Source organism: Neolamprologus brichardi, chromosome 3 (assembly GCF_056152115.1).
Source record: "Neolamprologus brichardi isolate AB-2024 chromosome 3, ASM5615211v1, whole genome shotgun sequence".
NCBI classification, from domain to species: Eukaryota; Metazoa; Chordata; class Actinopteri; order Cichliformes; family Cichlidae; genus Neolamprologus; species Neolamprologus brichardi.
Genome location: NC_142106.1, coordinates 11,995,868 through 12,013,936, shown reverse-complemented (window position 1 = coordinate 12,013,936; position 18,069 = coordinate 11,995,868). Strand labels below are relative to the sequence as shown.

General features: G+C 40.1%; 2 protein-coding genes across 2 annotated transcripts in view; one reads left to right on the top strand and one right to left on the bottom strand.

Annotated features, from left to right (window-relative positions):
- Nucleotides 1–18,069, top strand: part of LOC148103510 (cell adhesion molecule CEACAM2-like) — a 272,876-nt gene that overhangs the window by 246,306 nt on the left and 8,501 nt on the right. The window lies entirely within an intron of this gene.
- LOC148103511 (cell surface A33 antigen-like) lies at nucleotides 1,490–10,525 on the bottom strand. The gene is made up of 6 exons (XM_087839485.1): nucleotides 10,357–10,525; nucleotides 8,516–8,596; nucleotides 6,999–7,355; nucleotides 2,018–2,368; nucleotides 1,712–1,779; nucleotides 1,490–1,564 (listed from the first exon to the last, which is right to left on the bottom strand). Exons 1-6 carry the CDS (start codon nucleotides 10,523–10,525, stop codon nucleotides 1,490–1,492), a joined length of 1,101 nt encoding a protein of 366 aa, XP_087695611.1.

Below are 18,069 nucleotides of genomic sequence, written 5' to 3'. Positions count from 1 at the left end.
TAGAGTCAAAGCATATGCTTTACTATATATGTAATATGCTAAAAACATTTATGTGATTATTAAAAGTTGGGATAATGTGTAAATAAAAACCAAATACAATGATTTGCAAATCACATCATTATATTGTTCACAAGTGAAAATGGAAAACATTAAAATTTTAAAACTGTTTAAACAGTTTAAGCTAAAATGCACCATTTTAAGAACAAAAAATATTAGCTCAGTTTGAATTTGATGGCAGCATTATGTCTAAGTGTCAGTCCCCATAGTCTACTGTAGAATTTAGTCTACTGTAGAATGTCCAGCTTTACACCAGACACAATTATGTTTATAGCCTACCACAGAACACCAGAATTGGCAAATGTACAAACATTCGGTAATGAAGTAGAAGTACAAATACTACTGTTAAAATACCTAAAAATTCAACTTTAACATTTTTACCTAAGTACAAATAAACAAAGAACAGACTCTGAAATGTACTCAAAGTAAGGAAGTTAAAAAGTAGCTACTCAGTGGATGTTTTTTACTTTTGTGCAAAGTTAACTGAACCTTGTGCTACAGTCACAAAATAATTTAAAGAAATATCGGTAGATGGGAACACAATCTTTTGTCGAACTTTTTTTTAAATTCTAATTATACTCAGCATAAATCTGAAGAAAAAAAAAAAACAGAAAAAAAATATCTGTTTTCTGTTGTCTACATTGTAGAGGGTGACTTTGCCTCTAAACAGTAAAACATGTACTGTCAGAGGTAAAAGTTGGATTCAGCTGGTGGGGAAACCTTAAAATTGGTTGTAATGGTTTAGTGTGGGGAAAAGTATAACTCATAACTCAGCTGTGATCAGCTGACCTGCTGCTTTCTGTGGATGTCCACACATGAATTCAACTGGATGTTTAATGAGTTGTCCTGTATGATTTACATCCTCTACACTGACCGTGCACTGCTTATCCTGTCTTTTTCTAGATGGTGTCAAGTTGGCATGAAAGTGGAATTCAGTGAATCTCAGCATCATCAGCAAAAGTTCATATAAATCAGCTACATCTAAAGTAGCATAACTCTGACCATGAAACCACATCCACTGTGCACCAGTCAGAAACTGTTCTTTATGTTAAATCCATCACAGCACAGCCAACTAACCTGCTTATCTTGCACTAAACTGCAGAGGATTTTCATGCAATATTTAAATAGCAGCATTTTTCAAAACATGAAAGAAAAAAAGAAGAAGAAAAAAAAACATCAGATGTACAGAACCAATATTTGTATCATTAATTATGTTCTCTTCAATCTTGGTGAAGAGACTCTAACATCCAACTCCAGCTCTGAGTATTTATTTTTCTTCTTAGCTCTCTGCTGCTTCTCAAAGAAGAGTTCATAATGATTCAAAGCTTTTCTTTCCTAAATGTTGGTTCAACAATGGCACACATCAATGAAGTACCTGCTGCTCAGTCTATATATTTTTTTTGGCCATACTCATGACGACATTCAGGGTGCGTTAGATCTTTAACTGACCACTGCCTGCTGGATTTCCATCACTGGGAACTTCTGTTTGTCCTTCTGTCACTAAGAACTGCAGAAAGTCATTCAAAAAGAACCTGAGACATTCCAACAATATACTCAGCTGAACATGTTAATTCTGTTTTGATTGATCTTTGGGTTGTTTGCACATCAGAAAAATAAGAACACCAAGGAGAATACAAAAAATTAGGATTGCTGCCAGTCCATAATGTCCTCGAGTTACTCCTGCTTCCTTCCCTCCATCCCCTGTGTGTCCTCCTGTGTGACCTGCAGGTGAGAAACAGGTGTGAGGTGTCAGCTGTCAGGTAGGTGATGAGTGAAGAACAGAACAGAATCCATTTCCTCTTCAAACTGCTGTCAGACATTATCTACTGCACTCTGATCACATCACTCAGACCAGCTGCTTTCTACAAAGTCTCATCAACAACATCTTTAGAAACAAACATCAACAACCAGGAAGCAGCTTCACCTCTGATCACACACACACTCAACTCTACTCACTCACCTGGAGGATCAACAACACTCAGGGTGATGTTGCTGATGATGGATTTCCAAGGGTGTTTCTCATTCATGAAGATACGACATCGGTATGTTCCAGTGTCATCAGTCGTCACATCCTTCAGAATCAAAGACACGTCTCCATCCTTCATCTGTCTGTCCTGCAGATCCACCCGGTTCATAAAAGATGGATGCTGGAAATATGTAACAATCCCTTTCTCCCAATACAAAAGGACAGACTGTGTCTCCAGATCATGTCTGCTCCACTCTACAGCTGGTATGAGGAGGGTGTTTGGAGCTCGACATGGAAGAATGACATTCTGTCCAGACTCAGCTGTGATGTTGACAACTTCCTGGTCTGAAAGAGGAAATGACAAAAAGAAGTTTTTTACTATAGCAGTCAAGCAGAGAGTGACTTGTGGTTCCAAACTTTGAAGCCATCATGAGAACCTTATCCCACCAATGATGTGGTGGTCCAGCTTTTTTAGATCCAATAAAAATCCATTCACTCAAAAGGATCCTCTGGAAAAGAGTACAATTCTTGGAACAGAGTTTATTAAACAGTGCCATATATCAACAGCAGAACAGTACATGTACAGCAAAATAATAGCAGAAAGCAAAGCGAAGTGAACCTCGGGGTGAAGAGCCTGTAAGCACAAACAGCAGAGACACACAAAATGACAGATAGGAAAAAAGAGCTGGTTGGGGCATATCTGACCCTCCTTTATATAGGATCAGTGACCTCTCCTCCTGCTGCTAGGTAACTTTCCATTCCTTGTTTTGTACTCGCACCATATGAATTTTAAACTAATAAGTATTTTCTCAGGTCTACAAATGTCAATATTATCTCATTATCGATCCAATGTTTGTCAATACTTTTCCCCAATCAATTGTCAATTTGCATTTTGTTCTTCTTTAATCTCCGACACTTGTGTTACATAACTTTCTGGCACTACTTCATAACTGTCTGAGCACTGTTCCCACCATCCATCATTCTTAATTGGGTCCCTTTGAAAGTTTTATGGCCAAAGTGAGTCCAAAAGATATCAAACCGACTGCGGAACAAAAACAATTAATCCTCCTGACAACTTTGTTGCGTTTGCTGCCAGGGGTATGCTACTATATTCCATTACACACACCCCACTTTTCAGTTATTTGTAAAAAAATGTTTAGAATCATGTATGATTTTTGTTCCACTTCTCACGTGTACACCACTTTGTGTTGGTCTTTCACGTGGAATTCCAATAAAATTGATTCATGTTTGTGGCTGTAACGTGACAAAATGTGGGAAAGTTCAAGGGGGCCGAATACTTTTGCAAGCCACTGTATGTCCAGCGTATACAGGTATATATGCCTGTATGGTCCTCCTGAAAAGGGTGGAGTGCCCACTCCGGGTCAGGGATGAGACCCTGCCCCAAGTGGAGGAATTTAAGTATCTCGGGGTCTTGTTCATGAGTGATGGGAGCGGGAGATCGACAGACAGATTGGTGTGGTGGCTGCAGTGATGTGGACGCTGTACCGGTCTGTTGTGGTGAAGAGAGAGCTGGCTGTAAAAGCAAAGCTCTCAATTTACCGGTCGATTTACATCCCTACCCTCACCCTGTGGTCACGAGCTGTGGGCAGTGACGAAAGAACGAGATCGCAGAAATGGGATTCTTTCAAAGAGTGGCTGGCCTCTCCCTTAGAGATGGGTTGAACAGATGACTGAGGAGAGGGTGATAAGTTCGGCCATTCGGGAAAGGCTCAGAGTAGAGCTGCTGCTCCTCCACATCGAAAGCAGCCAGTGGTTCGGGCATCTGACAAGGATGCCTCCTGGGTGAGGTGTTCCGGGCATGTCCCACCGGGAGGAGGCCCCGAGCCAGACCCAGGACACGCTCGAGAGATTATATCTCTTGGCTGGCCTGGGAAGTCCTTTGTGTTCCCCCGGACAAGCTGGAGGAGGTGGCTCGGGAGAGTCAGGTCTGGGGTTCTCCACCTGGGCTGCTGCCCCTGCTGCCCAGGATCAGCAAAAGAAAATGGATGGATTTTAACAAAATAGTGTAATATTTCACTGAAAATAGTCAACACGTTTTCTATGTTCTGTTGTGAATGAAAAATGGGTTTGTGACATTTGCAAAACATGCAAAAATGTTTTTCCATTTACATTTTACACAGCATCCTGAGTTTTTGGGAATTCATTTTGTATATTTAGGAGCAGCTTTTACCCCTTAGTATTCAGGGGTAAAAGCTGAATACTGTGAGTCCACTGTGAGTCTTTTTGTCTCTTAAACTGCATCAGTGGAATGGTCTGCTTGCTTATCTACTGTCTAGGTTCTATTTCTATTCATCAGCAAATGGGTAACAATAAGGGATGCAACGATAGCAATTTTTTCAAACCGATACTTGGATCTGAGTACTTGCCGATACCGAGTATATAATTCTACTCTTTTCGAGTTAACTCCTCGAATGGACCCAGAACAGATATCACCTTTTTCAGCAGTGTCCACTGGTGAGCCATGAGCGTATCAGGGAGTCCATATTCAGACACGAATATTCCCAGAGCCCGTTTCTACTCGATCAATGACTGTATCATATAAAATTTGCTGTTCCAGCGGGTCTGAACGTCTTGCTGGAGCCGCCTCGCGGGCTGGTTGATTCTTAATTGAATGTCCTCGAGATGGGAGCTGGTCAGAGCAGAATGTTTAACATGTCCAACTATTATGCGGCCAACTGCCACCACATCAGCAACACTCCTGTGTGACAGAAGGCCCTCATGAACAACTAGCTGTAGAGTGTGAGCAGTACAAGGTAGGCTGGGCAGCTCAGCATCCCTCATGGCCTTAATCATATTTCTTGCGTTGTCCCGGAGCACTACGTGGACGGACATCTTCGGTATATCCCAGATCTGAAGTATGCTATCGAAAGCAGCTGCGATGGTTTGGCTGGTGTGCGAGCCCCTGAACGACTTTGCATGTAGTGTGACTTGATGATGAACAAACTCCTCAATCCACTGCGCTGTTAAACTGAGGAGTGACATCGGGCACACACTGCTTGTCCAAATGTCTGTAGTGAAACTTACAGCTGAAACCTCCTGTACGAGGTTATGGACTTTTTTTTTTACCTCTTCAAAAAGTTTTGGCACCATTATGTCGGTGATGTATGGGCGGCTGGAAATCTCATATCGCGGCTCGAGTATGCTGAGAAGACGGCAAAATCCTACATTTTCCACTGGCTGGTCATCCAAAGCGATAAAATGCCCGTGGATTTTCCTCTTGACATTTTTCATCGCTTTTCCAAAACCTGAGTTAAAGTTGGCTGTTCTGGTCTAGTGTTAGCCTTAGCAATGCCGGGCTCACACTGTGCGATTTTTTTCAGTCGCGCGATTCAGCTCCTGCTCAAACTGTACGATTGACTCGCAGGGGTTATAAGTTCGTAGGTCACGATGCAGGTCTCACACTATACGACCCGATGCTCTGATGCGACCTGAGTGCTCACACTGTGCATCCATAAAATGAAGGTTATAACAGAAATTCTGTCACTCGCTCTCCCTCTCTGTCTTTCACTCACACCGACACACCACCGCCATCAACTTTGCTAAATTGCTAATGAAAAACATTGATCAGGCAGCTGTGATTGAGCAGCAATGTCTATCCAACTATTTTCACGGTTGTTGTGGTCGTGATGATTTTGTGAGGCCACATCGAAAAGGCTCGGATGAGCTTTCCAAAGTTCTACAAGTGCCTCCATCGCTTGTGTCCAGATCACACGCTTGCCGTCTTTTTCGCTGACATTTGTGTTTGCGCGTGCGCAGTGTGAGAAACTGCGGTGACACCCTCGCGACCATTGTGAGGGTGATTGATGATTGGGAGCTGGTCGTGAGGTGTTAATTGCTTCTCGTTACCCCACGTATACTACACGATGCACGACGAATGCCAAAATCGGGCCGATCGCCAAAACGGTCGCACGACTCAAAAATTGGCTCAAAATGGGCCAAAAATCACACAGTGTGAGCCCGGCATTAGCAAACTCAGTTTACTGCAGCGCATGATGCATCCTCAGATGTTTTATTAAATTGCTTGTATTGTACCATGTACAAGTCCACACTGCTGACATTTTGTTTAGCGTAGATACAGGAGCCGCCAGTCTCACTCGCCGAACCCTATAGCGATATATCCCCCTACCGGCTAATCTAAAAAATTACAACCGAAATGACAAGCCACCCTCTGACTCATGAAATAAGTTGGTATCGGTTCATGGTATCGGTTAACGTTTACAAGTATGAGTACACGCACATTTTACGGTATTGGCCTTGATATCGGTATCTGTGTCGGCACATTCCTAGTAACAATGACTAACATGTCTGACTTGGAGACAACAGGGATTCACTCCTTATACTGCATAAGACTTTGAGAGCTCTTCTTCAGCTTACATCATTTATTTTGTGTTTTCTCTGGACATTTTTATAAAAAGCTATTTTTTATGTCACTATGGCACTGACCACTTTCTGTGTTTTGTTTATATTCACAATATCAATCTGTGGCTCTTTGCTTACTGTATCAATACTTATTTTTAATCTCTGACTCTCTTCCACAGCATGTCTTTGTCTTGTCTTCCTCCCATCAACCTAACAGATGGCCACCCCTCCCTGAGCCTGGTTCTGCTGGAGGTTTCTTCCTATTAAAATTGAGTTTTTTCATCCCACTGTTGCCAAAGTGCTTGCTCATAATGAGCCATATGATTTTTGTGGGTTTTTTCTATATGTATTATTGTAGTCTAGCTTATAATGTAAACCACCCTGATGTGACTGTTGTGATTTGGTATTAAAAAAATTGAATTATTTCTGTACTACATTTGTGTTCCTCATATCTGCTCTACAGACCACTTCTCTGTAGCCACAAAAGGGATAAATAAATGGACCAAAACTTTGCACCGCTACATTTTTAGTAAGAAGACATTTCTATCTCAGGTCAAAAACAAGGAAACAGTTTTACCACTGATAACAGACTGACCTGGAAGAACAACACTCAGGTTGATGATGATGGGACCAGTCTTTAGATATACTCTCCTCCCATGGTTTGTTTCTGTCTGGAAAACACGACACTCGTATGTTCCAGTGTCAGCGGTAATCACATCCTTCAGAATCAAAGACGCGTCTCCATCCTTCATCTGTCTGTCCTGCAGATCCACCCGGTCCTTAAAAGATGGATGCTGGTTTTCTGGATCAAACTGCTCATCCCGGTACAAAAGGACATATTCTGTGTCTAGGTCACGTCTGCTCCACTCTACAACTATGATATGTCTGTGTTTTGGAGCTTGACATGGCAGAACGACCATCTGTCCAGGCACTGCTTTGATGTTTTTCTGGTCTGAGAGAAGGAACAACAGAGCAGAGAGGTTAAAAGCATCAAAGTACAATTGTTCATGTCACAGTTATATGATAATAAAATGTATTTTACTTTTAGCCAACAACATGTCAATTCATTATCCAGTTGGACAGTGTCAGATCCAAATGAGTAGCTTTTAATTAACCTTTATGTTTCAGAAGGGTTTTAAGGTACAGTTGGGGTTTTTTTTTTAGGAATAAACTACAGAAATGGGTGGTTAAAGGTATTTTCTCCCATGAACTTATAAGCTTAACATTTTTTTGTCCATTTTTTAATCCTATAAATACATAATGCCTGTGATATTCTACTCTATTTGTGTGATATGATATGATTTTTATGTCACATTGTGAATTTGATTTGTATTTATTTATTTACTTAAACCTCACCCCTACTTGCATCCCAACATGAAGAAATATAATACAATTTGGCCCTTGAAGTTACTTTTTTGTTAGGGAGGATTTGTTTGTTGTTGAGTGCAATGTTAAAACAAGTTCTTTAAAAAGAAAAAAATATTTAATATGAAGGCAATATGAGCAGAGCGTGCAAACATGTTTTGGGACATGGCTGTGTTAGTTCAGTTGGTGAGCTATTTGTAAAGAAAACAAGTTTCACTAGTAGTCAGTATCTAATGTGTACACTTATGTCTGCATTTTCATTTTGTTAAAAAAGAAAAAAAAATGTGTTCAGTTTTGTCTTGTTATACAATATTTGAAATAAAAATAAATAATAAATAAAGTGTGAGACTCCTGGTCTAAAAGTTTAATAGACTACTTTCATGTAAACTGCGACAGCTACAGTAGGCTAATATATTCCAAACAGCTCCACCATGCCCAGAGATTGCTGTCTCTATCCTTACATTGATAACTGACTGCTACATTTTAATGTTTGTAAAGCACTTTAACTTCTGCAGATAACCACAGTAACAGACACAGGGCCCACGCCGTTACAAGTTGACTGATGATTACTGATAAGCGTAGTTAGACACACTTTGCTAGCGCAGCTTTCCCGACCTGGCAGATCACACAGCCCACTTAAATACACTTTTGAAACATCAGTAGGAAGGGAATTCTTAGTGGTGTTACTTTATAAATCAGTTATTTTGTAAACCAGGAAGGCCAGTTGAATTTAAAGTTTAATCTTACCTGCAGAGATAAACAGGAAGCAGATAGAGAATAAAGTGCAGCAGAGCGACGCAGAGGTTAAAGCAGGCATTTCCTCGTCACCTGAAAGTATGAAGACTTCCAAATGTTGGCAATATAACACAATAACTAAATATCTGAGTTTAAGTTATGTCTTCTTCTTCTTCTTTCTTACAGTTGTATTGGCGGTTGGTAAACAATTGAAAGGTGCATTACCGCCACCAATTAAGTTATGTCTACATTAAGCTAACGTTTTTAAATACAGCTGAAAGTGTCTGAGTGTCATGACAGGTGTGTGTTCGTTGCAGCTTCTTCTTCTTTGTGTGAGCATTACCGCCTCCTACTGTTCCGGAGTATGGGTCAGACAGTGAGCTTACAATCTGAATCCAAAAATCAATACAAAAAATGACCCTACACCAGGGGTCGGCAACCTGCGGCTCTTTTGTCCTTGTACTGCGGCTCCGGGTGGTTTGGGAAAATAAATGAGAAGTATTTAGCTGAAGTGCATTTTATTTGTGTTTAGTTCTTTTTTTAACTTGTAGTTCTAAATTGGAAGATTATTGTGATTTTGAAATATAAAAATTAAATTATATCTTATTATTTTTTTCACCGCTCAAAATAAGCGTCACACTCGCGGAAGCCGGTGTACCCGCTGAAACGTCGTGCATTTATCGAGACTTTCGACCCCAGGTAGGCCAGTTATGGATCTTTGGATCCACATTGTGTCGGCAGCTGTTCTCCACCATGAACTATGTTAAAACAAACACCGCTCACGCCTCACAGATGACAGCTTACAGTCCTGCGTAAAGATGAAAGCCCCGAATTGCAGATGCTGCGCAGAGGTTCGGGACCATAAGTCTTATTGTAAACATATCACGGCAGACCCGACAATGTTTCCATGAACACACTTTTCAGCATCTCTTTATTGACCGCTTTTCACACACGGTTGCTGTACGCATACAGCCGGCTGTAGCTTTTCAGCTCACAGCCCGACAACACAACAGCAGAGAGAGCGCAGACTTTAAGGTGGCGAGGCGTGATTGCGGGTGCTGCTCAGGTGCGTCCGACTCCCCTGCAGCGGCGCTACAGACCACGCCCCGCCACAGACATTAACCAGGTAAAATACATATTTAGGCAGAATTTTGCAAATATCTATTTTTCATTTTTCAGCAGCATAGTGCTTTTTTTCCAATTACTTTTTAAAAGTCAGGTCAAGGCTCCAAAAGGCCAAAGGCGATATAAGGGTGGCGGCTCACAACAGTTTTTGTTTGCTGGATCACTTTAGTTCAGCTGGGTGTCTTTCCTTTTGTTATATTTCTTTAAGAGTTCAAAATGTGTTAATTACATAAATAAAATGTAATTTTCTCCGTAGCACTTCATGGATTTCATAAGCAACACACCTTAGTTGCTCTGTGGATTCTTTTAAAAAGCAGTTAAAAACTTTTTTCTGTTCAAACAAGCCTTTTGTTGATCTACGTACTTTATATTCTTTACATTATTTACATTTGATCTTTTACATTGTGTATAATGTCTATTGATTGTATTGTTTATTTTAATATTTGTGTACAGCGCTTTGTGACTGCCTGTCTGTGAAAAGTGCTTAATAAATAAACTTTACTTACTTACTTTAGTTGTTCACACAAAGCATAAAAGTAAAAAAAACAGTGTTATCTTCATTTTAGATTTCAAAAAGTATTTGCGGCTCCCAGTGTTTTCTTTTGCATGGAAACCGGGTCCAAGTGGCTCTTTGGGTGTTAAAGGTTGCAGACCCCTGCCCTACACTCTTTCATAAACACCTATATCCTTCAGAAATCCCACCAGTTCCCTCACCTGTGCCCTACTACCCTCCAACACACTCTTCAGATTAAATTCTCCAATTCCCTGCTCCTTCAACCTATTCTGCAGAACTTTCCTCTCCACATCATAACCCTTGCACCGCAGTATTACATGCTCTACTGTCTCCTCCTCCTCCTGGCACACTCCACAAAGCCCCGTCTCATGTTCTCCTATCATCTGTAGTGTTTTATTTAATGCACAATGTCCCAGTCTAAGTATGGTAATGACCATCTCTTCTCTCTTATTACCCCTATACAACCTACTCTCTGCCACCTCCTTCTTAAGATGATACAATTGCCTCCCCTTACTCCCTGAATCCCACCGCTTCTGCCACTCCTGAACAACCTGCCTCCAAACAATACCTTTTGCTTCAGATCCACTGCTTGTAATTTCCATCTCAGTCATATTTTTAGTCAACGCTCTTTTTGCCAACCTATCCACCTTTTCATTTCCACTGATCCCTGAGCTGGCACACAAAGAAAGTGAATGTTGCCACCACAACACCTTATTCTGCTTATAGTCTCCAGAATAGCATACACCATGCCCTGCCTTGTCTTCGAACAAAATGATTGTAGACCTGAAAGAACAGCTGCCGAGTCAGAACACATTACCACCTGCCTGATTTTTGAACACTCTACCCATTTCAATGCTACCAAAATTGCTACCATTTCAACCGTGTACACTGTCAGTCCATCCGAAGTGCGTCTGTTTGTTCCAATATTTTTTGACGGAACTGCTATTCCAAACCCTGTACTTCCAGTATCTGGACTTTTAGCACCATCCGTGAACACATGAATACACTCAGGGTATTCATTCAAGCTGTGAAAATGAAATGCTGAAACAAGATCTACTCTTCCTTTAAATTTTCTCTTCAGATCCAGCAAGTACCAGTCCACAGGAGGGGTCTCCAATAACCATGGAGCATAGGTGTCAAACTCTGGCCCGCGGGCCAAATTTGGCCCGCAGCCTAATTACATTTGGCCCGCGAAGCCATACCAAATTATTATCAGAGCTGGCCTACTGGTATTATACAGCTAATATATATATTGTTTAGTATTAAGCTTTGCTTGTTCCATATTCAGTTTTTTAGCAAAATGTGTTTGAGTCCATAAGAAAAGATTCATTCTTATATCTGGAGGAATAAATATATTTCAATAAATATTAACGTTAGCCCACGACTTTGTTCCAGTTTTGAATTTTGGCCTACTGTGTATTTGAGTTTGACACCCCTGCCATGGAGGAACCACAGGGAACACTACTGCAGGACATATTTTAAGTTCATACACATGACACTCCTTAGCCCACTGTTTCCCCACCTTTCCAAAATGATCCCTCTGACTTCTTCCATACTCCCAGCATTCCAAAAGTAGCTCCTTTGTGGGATGTGCGTCACCATGACCACCAAGATGAACCCAGTAATTCACCGATACTTGCTTCCCCCTAAGATCTAGGGGCATTTCTCCCATCTCCACCTGTAGGGCACTGACTGGAGACGTATTAAAAGCTCACCAGCACACTCTAAGGGCTTCCGATTGCAGAACATCCAAACGTCTCAACACAGAAGGAGCTGGTGAACCATATGCCACACACCCATAATCAAAGACCGATCTAATTAATGCCTGGTAAAGTCTTTTCAAAGCAGAAGAGCTCGCTCCCCAACCCCTCCCAGCTACACACCTCATAACATTAATAACTTTTTTGCATTTGGTTTCAACCCGGTCAATATGCTCCCTCCATGTCAGTCTCGAACCAAACACAACACCTAAGTACTTAAAAGAGCTCACTTTCCCAATTACCTTGTCATACAGTTTCAATGTCAAAGTCTCACTCACTTTTCTTTTGGTAAAGAACATCATTTTTGTTTTTTCCACCGAAAACCTGAATCCCCAGTCAAATCCCCACTCAACCACCATATTTACAGCCTCCTGAAAACTTGCCCACTAGGTGCTCAATATTTCTTCCTTTTTTCCATAACACACCATCAGCAGTGAACAAAGACCTCAATTCCCTCAGGAACATCAGAAAAAACATCATTGATCATTATAACAAAAAGCAGGGGACTAATCGCACTGCCCTGTGGCGTTCCATTCTCAACCACGCACTGACTAGAAATTGTAGACCCAATTCGCACTTGGATCTTCCTACCAGATCAAAAGTCTTGGACCCAATTGAATGTTCTGCCACCAATACCCAACTTATGCAACTTGATTAAAAGCCCATCCCTCCACAACATATCATATGCCTTTTCTATGTCAAAAAACACTGCCAAAACAGACTCTTTAGTGGCCTGCGCTTTCCTAACAACATTCTCAAGTCTAATTATAGCATCAGTTGTGTTCCGAGCTGTCCTGAAACCACTTTGGTAATCGGCTAAAGCCCCTTTTCTTTCCAGCTCAAAAGACAGTCTTGCCATTATCATACGTTCCATTAACTTGCACACATTTGATGTAAGAGCAATTGGTCTGTAGCTATCTGGTGTAGATGGATCCTTCCCGGGTTTTCTTATTGGCACAATAACAGCCTCCTTCCAAGTACTTGGGAGCTCACCCTTAATCCAAACTGTGTTAACCAAACACAGCAGTTTATTAAGCGCTTTCGTACCTTTCTTCAACATTAAATAACAAATTTGATCCTTTTTCTTTGCAGCTTGTTCCATTTTGCTTGTTTTATTTGCATGGTAATAAATGGGTGGAGCCATGAAAACCCTCCTCAAACTCTGTATTTCACAGCTGAGCTCTTAGGCCTGAATAAAGCAGGATTTACTGTGTGCATTCCTGTTGCACAGAAAGTCTGAATTTTAACTTTACTGATACTTTTTACCAGCGCAGATCTTTATCAGTAAAATCAGTGGCCCTTTTTCTCAGATATGACTGTTATACATTTGATATTTTTGCAATATGGCATGATTTGAACCATGCAATCAGGACTGTTTTAATGCAGCGTTGCCTGGGGGCCTAAACGCGAGAAACGTTCAGTCCAGGTTTTTCAGCCTTGATCCTTCCCTGCATACTCTGAATCTTTGAATGGCCTGTGAAGATGAGGGAATCCAGTTCACTGTTCCCTTCCCAGGCTTCTTTCACCTGTATGCTACATTATTTGCAAAATATTTTTCTTAGCTGTGCTGTAGTTGAATGTAACATGAGAGCAACAGTCTGTATGGGATAATTGATTGTAAGGAAGGACTAAAAATGTCTTAATAATGTTCATATTGAAAGTTGGTGTGGGAAACACTAGTTTGACTGGGATTACAATATGTCCTGTTATATCCCTTGACTGCTTTGCTCTTTGTTACAGTGAATACAGAAATGTCTCAGTTGTTCTCCTGGTTTTTGTTGTGTTTGATGTCAGTGTCTGCAGGCATGAAACATTCCTCAGCAGCATTCTTTACAAGGACAGAATTAAAAAAAAAAAATATGAGCCTCAGATACTGATATGCCATGACCTAACTGACCAACGTTGAACTAAACCTGCAAGAAACAGAAAGTTAGTTGTTGACATATTCACAATAAACAGAGTCAGAGTGTTGATTCAGTTTAAATGTTATACTGAGCTTTATTCCAGGAAGCAGGTTCAGCTGACAATTCTGAGTTTTTCATCACTGATATTACACAGTGGGGTTGTGTGGGTATATACATGTAGTGCTGCTTTCTTTCTGCTCGTTGTTACAGCTTGTTTTCCCCAGTCTGCAACTGGACTTATTTAGTAATTAATCCTCAAACACGGCTCAACACGGCTAGTTAAGATCCATCGTGAGGTTATAGTTGGTTCTCTGTTTGCTTCTTTTTTCTCTGCTTTCTAGAGTGTGAGATCCACTTAAGAAAGAGAGCCCCAGCAGTGTTTTTCGAGTTTCTGATTTTGGAAGCAACATGAATAATTGTGTGGGCCTGTTGGTTGTTGTTTCTGTTCTCCCTCCCTTTAGTTTGTGTTGTGACTTTTCTTTTTGTTCTTTTTGATATAGCTTTGTTGCTCTTTCATTGTGTTTAGACCTATTAAAATGCTGCTTATTTTTTTAACCTCTCTTCTGTTTGGCTTCTCCACACTGTCCCCTCATCACATGACACCTGAGCAATATGCAGTGTGTGAGATTATTATATTCAAACTGCTCATATATTTATGATGACTATACTTTCTCCAACTGAATTAAATAATTGTGGAACCTAATTTGTTCATCTCCCTTAACTTTCATCCCAACAGGTTTCCTATGAAATCATTTGTAATTTAGATCAGTGGGTCTTAACAGATACTTCCTCAATTTGAACAACTGGAGAACGAACCTTCAAAAGGTGTCCTTTTTTCAAAAGTGTATCATATTTGATACATGAAATTTTGAGTTTTTGAGACGACTACATCGTCACTGATTTTTTTCCCCCCAGAAAATTCTCACATTCTAAATTTTACAAAAGTCGTCGATAGTGTAAAAAATTTTGTTTTTGATATTTAGGTATTTGTGTGTTTGTCGTAAAGTTCAATAAAGAGCCCAGTTCCAAAAAATGAATTTTATTTTTCTGGCAATTTTCTTTTAAAAAAAGACAAGTAACACATGAATGTTAACAGCACCTTCTTTTCAGACTCAGAACACAAAAGGTGAATCTGTTCACCTTCTCTACTACCCACATGTTGAACGGGTTATGCCTTAATGAGCCCTGTGGTAACATGAGACAAACAACAAATATATAACCTTATATTCATACATGGCTGCAGGAAAATAGGTCAGATAATTAAAGAGTTTCTGCTGAGAATAACTTTCAGAAGTTGTGACTCATCACTTTGAATGTGACTAACTGTCACATAATCCACAACAACACTGCACTAAGTGGCTTTAAATTTATATCTAAAATGTATATACTATATTCCAATGTATACTATAATAACCTTTGCTGCATTGTTGTAGTAAGCATTTGAATTAATTAAAACTTTACTAACAGCATGAATTAATTTTTTTATATGGCACCAAATCACAAAAAGAGTCACCACATGGCATATTGTAAGGTAGACTCTACAGTAATACATACAGAGAAAAACCCAACAATCATATGACCCCCTATGAGCAGCACTTTGGCGACAGTGGGAAGGAAAAACTCCCTTTTAACAGGAAGAAACCTCCAGCAGAACCAGGCTCAGGGAGGGGCGGGGCCATCTGCTGTGATTGGTTGGGGTGAGAGAAGGAAAACAGGATAAAAGACATGCTGTGGAAGAGAGACAGAGATTAATAACAGATACGATTCAATGCAGAGAGGTCTGTTAACCCTTTAAAACCGGTCGGAGCAGGCACACTCTGTTTTGCGGAACTATTTTTAAATCCCGGTAGCTCTGCAACACGTGAGCTAGCGCAATAATTTTTTTTGCATATGAAACCGGAGGAGTTGTACTTACATCTTATGCCATCAGCTTGTCCTCGGTCACAGTTTCCTTCCACATAAAGCTTTGCAAAAACTGCATAAAAAGCACTTGCAGCAACAAAAACATAATATTCCAGAAACAGGCTTTGCCGATCCGATCAGCTGTTCATAACACTTCCTATGTTGGAATAGACGTCAGTGCGAACTTTTGCATGTCCGCCATGACCTGCCCGAAACCAGAAGTGATGTCATTTTCGCGGAAATGTAGTTTTTTTTTACCACCAGGGCCTCATGAGCCTATACTGGTGTTTTTAAAAGTTATGTTTTACTTCATGGCTTTCTGTGTCGTTTCTGGGATGCTTAGGACTCATATTGCACTGCTGGAAATAGTTTATTTTGATGCATATGCTGCTTTTTTGCAAATTTGCAGTATAATATTTATTTTTGTTTTTCCTGCAGTATATAAAAATTGGTGTATTTCAAAAATAAAACTATGAAGGCACTTAAAATAAATTTCCTGTGGTGGGAAACTATTTTGTGCAACTTTTTTGTATTTACAGTTTTGAGGGATAAGCCTCTTAAATTTCTCTAACTAGAAATATATGTTAAAAAACAAAAATGATTTTCAATTTTTTTGTAGTTTATTGCACTTTTTTGCAATGTATGTAATTACTATGCACTTAATGCAGACATATTATTAAAATCTGGGCTATAATGGTTGTATTGATGTATAGCAACTTGAAATGCTCCCAAAAATGGCTCCACAGCATGTAAAAATATAATATAAGCTCTGGAGGACTTGGTTCTATGGTAGGTCTTAAAGGGTTAACACATGGTTCAGTAAGGACAGATGATTAGAAAGAATTAACATGATTTATTGATTAAGAGAATGTAGATAAAAGTTTTTTTGTTGATTAGACTCTGATGGCTTGTCTTGGCAGAATGGAACCCCAGCTGTGAAAGGGATTAGAACACATCTTTCATCTATTTATATTCCTACCCTGTTTATTCTCCTGCTGTAAATATGTGAATATACCGAGTCTGGAACTAATAAATGCCATCTTATGTTTTATTCTCCATAAAACACAGCAGTGAGTCCCACTGGTAAACTGGCAGATATGTTGATTCATTTCTGTGAACATAAATAGGAATGAAGTAAAAAGTCTAACAAATTATTTTTACTAAGTATTTTCTGTCTGACCCTCTGTCTCTAAATCTAGATCAGCTGGTTTAGGAAAACGAATTAATTATAATTGTAAAATAAAGTTTTATGTGTTCAGCGGGAGCCACAGAGCAGAGAATCAAGAAGTGTTCTTGGTTTAAGATACACTGTAACAGAAAAAAAGGAACCACTAAAACCACTAAACAGTTTTAAACTTTATAACACAAAATCAGTTACACTTCAGGGATGTCAAACTATCCAGTGAGGAAAACGAAACCATTGTGTGTATTTCAGCTGCTTCAGTGCAAATCAAGGTGTCAGCAGTGGAGACACAACAAGAAGTTAAACTCAAAAAGGTGAATGGTTTAGTCAATGGTTCTCACAGATCGTTGCTCTCTTCTGATGTCTGACTGATTTTTCTCAGTTTTGCTTTTTCCTGCTGTTCTTGTCACTGTTCAGACAACCTCTGAACTCTGATCTGCACAGTGCTGGGTTGTGAGCACAGGTCCCACTAAAATAATGTCAGCACCTGATACCAGTGAGAGTTTAGTAGGTTTCTGGTATGAACACAAAGGAGCAAAGTCAGTACTGCTGCTGGGCTGATGCTTTGTCTCATCTCCAGGTTACCTACTGGAGTCTGTGAGGCTTTGTTATGATTTGGCACTATATAAATAACACTGAACAAAGCAAACCTTGTTACAGCACACGTAAATCTACCCTCCTGAAGGTGTTCGACTACCAGAATGGGCTGCAGGGACCACCTCATGCTACCATTAAACACAAGCAAAAAGCTAGAATTATACTCTGTGAACATCTTCTTTCCCTTTTTTATTTTTAAATAAACAGCTTTAAAACAGGATAGCATTTAAGGAAAGTATGAGTGAGGGTGTTTAAATAAATTAAAACCATGTAACAAGTGTTATGTGTCTCTGCCACGATACTGGGTCTATGACCCAGTGTTTTGTGTTTGCTTAATTTATATTGCTTGATTATTTGTGATTCATGGCTTTGGTTTCTTGCTGGTTTTCTGTGCATATTATATGTCTCCATATGACATGACTCTGATGCTGTGTCCCAATTCGGGGTATGCACGCTTGAAGTACGCACACTACGCGTACTACGTACGGTGCGTACTATAAGTACGAGAAGTGCGGAAGTGAGAGGCTTGTGAAATGGGACGGTATATGCTTCATCGCGCTGTTCAGGTTGCCTAGCAACCA